The 9572-nt window shown below is 47.0% G+C and overlaps 1 protein-coding gene across 1 annotated transcript; it reads left to right on the forward strand.

Moving 5' to 3' along the window:
* The first annotated feature begins 6066 nt into the window (after nucleotides 1-6066).
* On the forward strand, nucleotides 6067-7572 carry LOC308488052 (C-C motif chemokine 13-like). Its single transcript, XM_081027233.1, has 3 exons — nucleotides 6067-6202; nucleotides 6767-6884; nucleotides 7301-7572. The coding sequence occupies exons 1-3, from the start codon at nucleotides 6127-6129 to the stop codon at nucleotides 7404-7406; spliced, it is 300 nt and encodes a 99-aa protein (XP_080883359.1). The 5' UTR covers nucleotides 6067-6126; the 3' UTR covers nucleotides 7407-7572.
* The last annotated feature ends 2000 nt before the right edge of the window (nucleotides 7573-9572 follow it).

Below are 9572 nucleotides of genomic sequence, written 5' to 3' on the forward strand. Positions count from 1 at the left end.
ACAGAGAGGCAGCCAAAATGAGGAAACAGAGAAATACATCCCAAATGAAAGAACAGGAGAAAACTCCAGAAAAAGAACTAAACAAAATGGAGGCAAGCAAACTACCAGAAACAGAGTTCAAAACAATGGTTATAAGGATGCTCAAGGAACTCAGTAAGAACTTCAACAAAGAGACAGCAAGCATAAAAAAAGGACATAGGAACAATAAAAAAAGAACCCGTCAGAAGTGAACAATACAATAACTGAAATGAAGGGTGCACTAGAAGGAATCACTGTAGTCACACAGCAACCTAGCAGTCTGTCCCCTCCAATCTTTCCTTAGGGAAAGGTGACCCTGTGGGATTGTCCCTCATTGGGGTTGAGTTTATGCTACTCTAAGTCTCCTTGTTTGGTCCTTGTAAGCAGGGTCTGCAGTCAAAGACGGGTAAGATTTCTCAGGGGAGAAACAACCTAAGCCAGACAGGACCCCCCTAGGACCCCTATGAGCTAATGTAAAGTTAGGAGGTAGCTGTGCCCCTCCTTCTAAGAAGCTGCTGATGCATGCCTCAACTATTGTCCTTTACCCTCAGGAACAATAGCATCTCGCCCCTCCTGTTTGGCTCATGGGATAATCTTAATCTTATTTTGTGAGACTTGTTCCCCCCGGGATTGTATGCACCACACCTTGGTCATTTGGGGGATGGTATGCATCGGTTGCTTTGGGACGATTACGGAATTTGGAATGAAGGATTATTGTGTGGTGTAAGAGTTTCACAGACCCTACCCCTAATCATGTGATCTCTATTGTGAAAAATCAATAAATACCCACGGTGACCCGATTCGGGGCTCCAGTCCCTTGAGGCTGTGAGTCCCTGGGTCCTCTGTGATTTAACTATATTTTAGTCTCTGTTTCTTTATGAGAGTTTAACCCTCGCCGCCTCCCTCACCTTCCCACGGCTTGTGTTGTGCAGGACGCAACAAATCACCAGCAAACTAGATAAAGCAGAGGATCAAATCAGTGATTTTGAAGACAATGTAGAATAAAATACCCAATCAAAACAGCAAAAAGAATAAAACATCCAAAAAAAGAAGAAGAAATGGAGAGACCTCTGGGACAACATCAAGCATTACAACATTTGCATCATAGGAGTACCAGAAGGAGAAGAGACAAAGCAAGGGATTGAGAACCTATTTGAAGAAATAATGACTGAAACTCCCCTGACCTGGCAAAGGAAATAGACATACAAGCCCAGGAAGTGCAGAGAGTCCCAAACAAGACGAACCCAAACAGGCCCACACCAAGACACATTATAATTAGAATGACAAAGTTAAAGGCAAAGAAAGAATCCTAAAAGCAGCAAGAGAAAGGCAACTAATAACTTAGAAGGGACCTCTCATAAGATTGTCAACTGATTTCTCAACAGAAACTTTACAGGCTAGAAGGGATCGGCACAAAATATCCAACATGATGAAAAGTAAGGACCCACAACCACGATTATCCAGCAAAGCTATCATTTAGAATTGAAGGACAGACACACAACTTCCCAGACTAGAAAAAGTTACAGTTCATCACCAGCAAACCAGTATCATAAGGAATTTTACAGTCTTTTTTTTTAAGACCAGAAGCGGGGGAAGGTCAAAATTATGATCAGTAACTGGCAACAGCTTCATATCAGCAATGACTTTCAATGTAAATGGATTAAATGCTCCACTCAAAAGACACAGGAGGGCTAAACGGATGAAAAAACAAGACCCTTGTATATGCTGCCTACAAGAGACTCACTTCAGATTGAAAGACCCACACTGACTGAAAGTAAAGGGATGGGAAAAGATATTTCATGAAAAAAAAAAGGGGTGGTCATACTTTACCAGACAAAAACAGACTTCAACTCAAAGGCTACATAACAAGAGATCCAGTAATCCCACTTCAGGGTATTTATCTGAAAAAACCCAAATGCTACTTTGAGGGGATGTGTGCCTTACAGCATTATTTACAGTGGCCAAGATGTGGAGGCAGCCTGGGTGTCTCTCGGTGGAAGAATGGATAAAGAGTAAGTGGTACATATATACAATGGAATATATTGCTCAGCCATGGAAGGGAATGGGTTCCTGCCATCTGCTGTAGCATGGATGGACCTGAAGGGAATTATGCTGAGTGGAGTGTATCAGACAGAGAAAGACAGATGCAATGAGATTTTGCTTCCATGTGGAATCTAAGAACAAAATAAACAAACGAAACAGAAACAAACTCATAGATACAGAGAACATTTTGATGGTTACCAGATGGGGGGTGGGGTGGAGATGAGTGAAAAAAGGAAATGGATTAAGAAGTACAAATTCGTTGTTACACAGTAATTATGGGGATATAATATACAGCATAAGGAATGTAGTCAATAATATTGTGCTAGCGTGGTACAGTGTCAGATGGATGCGGGACTAATCATGGTGATCACTTCTTTAGGTATAGAAATGTGGAATAACTATGGTGTACCCCTGAAACAAATATAATGTTGAATGTTAGCTATATTTTTAATTTTAAAAAATCTTTAAAAAAAATAAGTAATCCCAGAAGGTCTCTGTATTTTTCCCCACTGCAGAGTTACCCTGGTTATATGGCAGCAGGCACCTCTGGGAAAGGCTTAGGGGACGATCTACAGTATAAACCTGGGGGCTTCCAGATTTACACAAATATTGCAAGGGCATATTTCTACTACAAAATTACTCATTTTTATCTGAAATTCAAATTTAACCAGGTGTCCTGTATTTCATCTGGCAACACCTTAGCAAGCATCCCCTCTATTTCATGTCTAGCAATCCCATAATCATTGCCATAGAGCCCTGCTGGCCAGAGCACTCTGATTACCACTCCAGCTCTGGGGCTTCTTGGGGTCCCAGTGCCCACCTTGCCTCTGCTGCTTAAGAAGCACCACCATCCAGCCCCTGCCCTCCCGCTGCCCTCAGATCCCATTCCTCCCACTGAGATGCAAACCCAGCTCCATTAGAGCTGTGATTCTCCCCACAGGGCCCCCAAAGGAGCAAGACCATCACCTGGGGACACAGCATCACTCGGGGATGGTTAGAAGTGGGAATCCCTGGCACTGGGTTGAGCTCTTCCCATGCATTATTTCATTCGACTCTCACAGCATCACAATGAGGTGATAATTAGCAATCAGTTCCTCTTAGAGGCTCAGAGAGGTAAGCAATTTGTTTCAAATTACATACTCAGTAAATGGTGGATGCAGGACTTGAAACCATGTCTGGCTGACTCCAGGTGCCAGGCGCCTACACACACTCGCCCATGAGATATTGGGTCCTGACGCCGACGGAAGGACACACAGGAGTCCTTACAGCGGGAAGGGTTTGAATGTCCCCTCCCCCACTCAATTCGGAGGAAAGTTTGGGACGTGTGTGGGAGTGGATTTTAAGTGGAGAATAACATACTAGGGTCCATCAGCCAGCTCATTAACATGGGCATACTTGCCCAGAAATCAAAATTCCATGTGTTGGCACAATAGCAGGGAGTGACGTGAACGTTCAACTGGATCGGCTGATTGGAGTCTAGACCTAAAATGAAGCTCAGCGTCAGTGAAGCTGAAATCCTGGAACTTCCCTGGGATGTTGGGAAGAAGTCTAAAGACTCAGGAAGCAGATCTGTTGAAATGGAACCATCATGTGCAAGGTGCTCAGCTGTCCCCTAACTGCACTCCCAGGGAAGAACTGGGGCCCCCGCCTGTCTTGAGGCACTGTGAGATGATTTGATGCGGTCAGGAGAGGTCGCCAGTATCCTTAAGAGCTTTCTGGCGGCTACTCACTATAGATCAGACATGGCTGTGGGGTAGCTGTAATTCCGTGGTGCTTAAACTTTAGCGCACATAAAAATCACCTGGAGGATTGTAAAACAGTCTGTCATCTAACTCCTGGTGATAATTTAAGTAATAATGATGCCAACATAGATCATTACTGTGTTCCTTAAACATATGAGCGCCTCACTTCTAGAATCCCATTTGGGAGATGTGTTTCCAGGAACTACTTCTGGCACGCAAATCTATGTGTCAGGGTCCCAGAAAGAAATAGATCATGCTTAAATTCGAGTGATTTGAGGAGGGTTTAATAAAGATGCTATTTACCAAAATGTGGGCTGGGTATGGCGACACCACAGAGTGCTTTAGGACTCCGAGGTTAATAACAGGGTTGTGACCACCCCTAGAGCTGAAGGGGAAAGGACAGGACATGGTTCCCCAAAGGTGGAAAGGGCCCTGGAGAGAGTCATGGAGAGGGCCACCTAGCAAGAAGTGGAAACCATTGGTTGAGGACTCCATCCAGGCTGAGGCACAGGGTGAAGACAGCAGAGAAATAATTTCTTCACCTAAACTCCTTTCCCTCTCTCCAATGCCCTTCGGGGTTCCCCAGTGTCCAAACCCAACCCAGAGCCAGAGGATCTGCAATCCCATTAATATGATCCACAAAGGTTGGCTTCCCAGGCCACGAAAGAGGATGGAAAAGAATGAAATGTGTGTCTGGAGGAACAAGCTTGCAATCTTCTTTTCTTCTGTGGTTGTTAAGTTTTTGTGTCAAAGTAATGTGAGACTCATAACACAAGTTAAAGAGTGTATACTCTTTTGATATTCTCTGGAAAAAAATTGTGTAAGATTGGAATTATTATTAGTTCCTGAAATACTTTGGAGGAACTAGCTGTTAAAGCCCTTGCAGCCTGGAGGATATTTTGTGGGAAGATTTTCACTTACCGATGCAATTTCTTTAATAGTTTTGGAATTACTTTTCTTTTTCATTTTTCTCTTGCAATCTGTTTTTTTTTGGGAATTCATGCATTTCATCTAAATCAAATTTGTTGGCATAAGTTCTTATTTTCTTCTTGGTGTCTGCAGGCTCTGTGGTGATGTCCTCTTTTTCTATTCCTGCCGTTGGCTATTTGTGCCTCCCCTCCACCCCCTTTTATTCACGGTCAGTCTCCAGAGAGCTTTAGCTTCATTATAGGCTTGTCAGAAAATCAACTTTGGGTTGTATCAATGTTTTCTAGTATATACTCTTCTATTTCACTCATCTTGGCTCTTTATTTTCTGTCTTTTACTCTCCCTGGGTTTATTTGCTGGAGTGGAAAGACTTGCAAGAATGGAAAGCAGAAGGGAGACTATTTCAGGCAGACACAAAATGTAAACAATATCTGGGAACCAGGAGGGAGCGTGCAAATGGGAACCTGAGGTAAATGGCCTTGCCATGTTTTCTAGAGGAGTTCAGCTCTGTTCCCTCCCTCCCACCATTTTTTGCAGGGCTTTCCTCCCAGCTCCTGGCTCAGGCACACACCTCCCCTCCCATCCACAACTCTAGAAACTCAATATGTGTTGTCATTCCTGAAAACAAGGGGCCTCGACAAATCAGTGGTTTTCAAATCTTTCAGGGCCCAAGGTGCAGAAGAGGACACCAATATGTGATACGAGGAGCCCCTGTCACCAGGAGGTAGCTTTGATTTGTCTCAAGGGCGGGACTTCCGCATACAATGTGGCTTGGAAAAAGACTTCTGCAGCTAAATGGAAGTTTGACACCGCCTTGGTGGTTATATGTAAATAGACTAGCTTTCTCTTCCAAGGTCACCACTCACTTCCCATGGGACTTCGGTCAAGTTATTTCATCTCTCTGCCCCTCAGTGATCTCCCCTGTAAGTGGGCATGATGATAGTGGTACGTGCATACCTTGTCAGGACTAAATACATAACACGTATAAAGCCCTTACACAGGGCTCTTTCTCTACCGGAGCTATTTTTCATTTTGGACAGAGCAAGACTGCGGAAAAGCTTTTTGGATCACTTCCTATGGTGAGTGGCAGCACATCTGTGTCCCCCGCCCCTGCCCTTCCCTGTGGCCTGGGAGGCTGGAAGGAAACAGAGCCTACCCTGCCCTAGCCCACAGCTTCCCTCTTGCATTTCTTGGAAAACTCTGGCAGCCCAGCCATCATTGGGTCATCAGATTCAGGAACCCCTTTCATCTTAACTTGACCATGACCCTGCCCAGGCAGCTTCCACCTTCTCTGTTTCCTATAAAAAGCAGGCAGAGTGGCCAGAGGAGCAGAGAGAGAGAGACAAACCCAGACACCAACAACTCCCGCCTGAAGCTCACGTCCTCACCCTCCACCATGAAGGTCTCCGCTGCCCTTCTGTGCCTGCTGCTCACCGTGGCCGGCTTCAGCATCCGGGTCATGACTCAGCCAGGTAAGGCCCCTCCCTCCTCTCCCTCTCTCTCCTTCCCTCTGTTTTTCTCTCTTTCTAGGAAGCCCTAAGCCAACGTGCCCCACTTCCCAGCCTATCAGAGTAGCCAAGGGTCTTCAGAGCTTCATTTTAACGTCTAATTTTAAAGACAGAATGCAGACACCTACGTTGGGGACAAGAGAAGTCCTATCCCTCCCCTCGGCCATAGCAGAGCCAGAATAAAACCCAAGCTGCCCATTCCAAATCCAGGGCCTTTCCTTTGGCCCCAGCTGATCCTCCCAAACTCTGCAGATTGGGGGCCATACCCGGGACCTGTCACATTGGGCTCCCCCAGTCAGCAGTCAGGCGTCCCCACCATGCAGCCGAGAGCACCGACTTCAGATCTTTAGCCCTACGTTCCAGGCCCCACCTGCCTCGGGGCTGAGGGCAGGAGCATCGGACCTGGGTGGGTAAGACCCACTTCCACCTCTTTGCTTTCCTTCTCCTCCAGACACTTCCTGTTGCAGTCAATCTGGGAAAAACCTAGCAGCTCCTACAGGGCTTTTTTGTGTGTGACTTTATTTCTAGACGCCCTCAATGTCCTGTCCAGCACTTGCTGTTTCACATTTAACAATAAGAAGATCGCCTTGCAGAAGCTGAAGAGCTATCGAAACACCAGCAGCCAGTGTGTCCAGAAAGCTGTCATGTGAGTAGAAAAATGCTATTTACCTCCGCTCCACCTCAACTCACCCCCCAGCTCATTCTTCATAGCTCCCAATCCAAACTTCTGCCCCCGAAGACAGACATCAGACTAATGTAGGAATCTTATACTCAGAGGATAAGATCTAACCGGACTATGTAATCCAAATCAATTTATTATTATATCAAAAACAGGCCCAGAGAGAGCCAGTAACGCCCCACAGCCTGCTCCTTGAATGGGCACCATGCAAGGTGGCTTTTAGTGGGTGCCAGGCCAGTTTCCCCCAGGGTGGCAAAAACAGCAGCTACCTCCAGAGGCCCCTTTTTTCCACACCCTTGCTCCCTCCTGGAAGGAGAATGGCATCTCTTGGGGAAAACCCTCAAGTGTTTCATCTAACTGTGCTAGCACTCCTTCCTCCACAGTTTCACAACCAAACTGGCCAAGAGCATCTGTGCCAATCCAAAGGAGAAGTGGGTCCAGAATTACATGAAACATCTGGATGGAATATCTCCCACCCCAAGGACTTGAACTCTTCCAGTCACACTAAGACCAAGCCAGAGGATGAGACACCACTATTCTCCTCTCGCCTTCCCGTCTATACCCTGGACGAATTTTACTGTAATTTTCGAATAAGGTGCTTTCTGTTTTGTGATGTAAAATGTACTATGTTTTAAGTAATATTTCATATTATTTGAATTGTTGCTGGTTGGGTTATTTTGAATATTGGTAATGTTTAAAAAAAAAAAAAAAAGGAGCCTTGAGCCGGTTGGTTCCGGTCATGAGTTCCAGTTCCTTGTTCCGTCAGCTGAAGGCAGGGTCCCCCTCCTGCCTAACTCCCCAGGGCTTGTGCACGGGCCTGTAAGAACCAGGGGGACGACGGGCTACTGGAGTCTCAGGAGGAGAGCGCCTTGTGAGTGCCAGGGGTTGCTAAGTATGTCATCATGAAAAGATGAATGCAATCCCAGGACTGCTGACTTTTTGCAGAAAATACGTTTTGCTTGAACTCACTAACAGCAGAGTTTTCTTCAAGGGGTAACTCCCAACCAATAGGGGGTGCTCTGGGGTGCAGGTGGATGGCAGAGGGTGCTAGAGGAATGCAGATGCAGCAGCCCTGGCCAGGGCTAGCCCAGGCTTATTTGAGTGTCAGGGAGGGCCTGGCTTACCAGCCCAGGATATTCTAGAACAATGACTCTAGTCCCAGCATCAGCTTCTAACTGGTGCCCCTGCCCCAGTGCCTCCCCGCTGGGAGCAGTCCTCCATCTTGGAGTAATACACACATTGTGTGCACCGGACCCCCAGGGGAAAACCAGATGACCCGGTCCTCGTTAGCACTGGACTTGACAGAGAAGATGGGACAAGATCAACCTTGGATGGAAAAGAGGGCAGAGGGAAGGAATATCCCCAGGTGGTCAGAGTTTGGTTCCAGAATGGAAAAGTTAGAGAAGTTTGGAAAGGAAGGTAGTCGTGTGGTTATAGAGGAATTGCAATATTAAGGAGGGAAGTTCGGAGTTAGTTCTGATGGCAGGACAATGACGCCCAAGGCTTTGGAGCCATGGAGAGGGCAGGAGGCTGCCGGGAAGTGTAGCCTCTGGCCATGGGAAAGAATTGGCAAAGGAGAACTGACAACTGCACTGGTCCAGGCAGAGGAAATGGGGTGACATGGGGTGCTTTTGGGGTCAGAGGGGAAGAGGTATTTTAAGAAGAATGGGCCAGATGTGTGACATGTTAAATGTTGGAGAAGGAAGGAGAAGCCCTGAGACACAGGACATGAGACCTTCTCCCCTACAGCTACCAAGCTGGGCTTTCAAGGGGAGCCAATGCCAAGACTCAGAACTGACTGCTGTCCCTTGATATTCTCCCAAGAGTCAACATTACAACAGTGGGAGCTTGTGATTGTCCCTTCTTCTATGTGCACGGAGGAGTCTCCCGCTTTTCCAAGCCTGCCTCCCTCCAGTTAAGCTGTGTTGGTGTCTCTATGGGCCCTGGATCCAATCATGCCAGACACTCACCAGGACCCTCTCCAAGGAAAAGGCCCTGCCAACCCACTCTGCAGGGTCTGTCGTGTGGAGAGAGGGTTCCTGTGCCCTGCTGTGTCAGGCACTTGGCAACTTGGGACCCGGGAAAGAGTTCTGTCCTGCAAGGCAGGAGCCCTGGCTCTAATGCCACATCTAACGCTGACTTGCTATATATCCTCAGGCCTCTCCATGTCCGTCTTCAGCCCTCAGTCACCTCATCTATAAAATGAGGCTAGCAACATCTTATAGGCAGGTGACCTTACAAGATCCCCTCCAGGTAGAGCAGTTGTGACGTGAATAACATCAGCTCCTGACCCCTCTGGGTGGGACAGGGAGGGAGAGCGTCCTGCAACCAAATGTAGACCCAGGCCTGGGCACCAGCTTGCTGCTACGTTGTACCTTCCCCCCACTGCCAAACCTGGAAGCAGAGAATCCACATTACAGCCCAAATCAGCATTTACTTCCCCAGGACAAAGACAGTCAACTGAGAGGTGTACGTCATTTATTGTACCCTGTTAACAAGAAGTCAGTTCCCTTGGCACCAGGTCCAACATGTTTTCCCACTCCCCTCCCCCCAGCCCCTGGACCCCGCCCATCAATGCCAATCAAGCTTGTACCCTGAAATCCCTGAGGGGTCAAAGAGGCACAGGAAGGCGGGAATTAAAGATTTTATGATTTA

This window comes from Rhinolophus hipposideros (assembly GCF_964194185.1).
Source record: "Rhinolophus hipposideros genome assembly, chromosome: 20".
Classification (NCBI taxonomy): domain Eukaryota; kingdom Metazoa; phylum Chordata; class Mammalia; order Chiroptera; family Rhinolophidae; genus Rhinolophus; species Rhinolophus hipposideros.

Coding starts and splice junctions, on each gene's coding strand:
- LOC308488052 (XM_081027233.1), top strand. CDS start 6,127: ATGAAGGTCTCCGCTGCCCTTCTGTGCCTGCTGCTCACCGTGGCCGGC. Junction 6,203..6,766: donor CCGGGTCATGACTCAGCCAG/GTAAGGCCCCTC, acceptor CTTTATTTCTAG/ACGCCCTCAATGTCCTGTCC. Junction 6,885..7,300: donor TGTGTCCAGAAAGCTGTCAT/GTGAGTAGAAAA, acceptor CTTCCTCCACAG/TTTCACAACCAAACTGGCCA.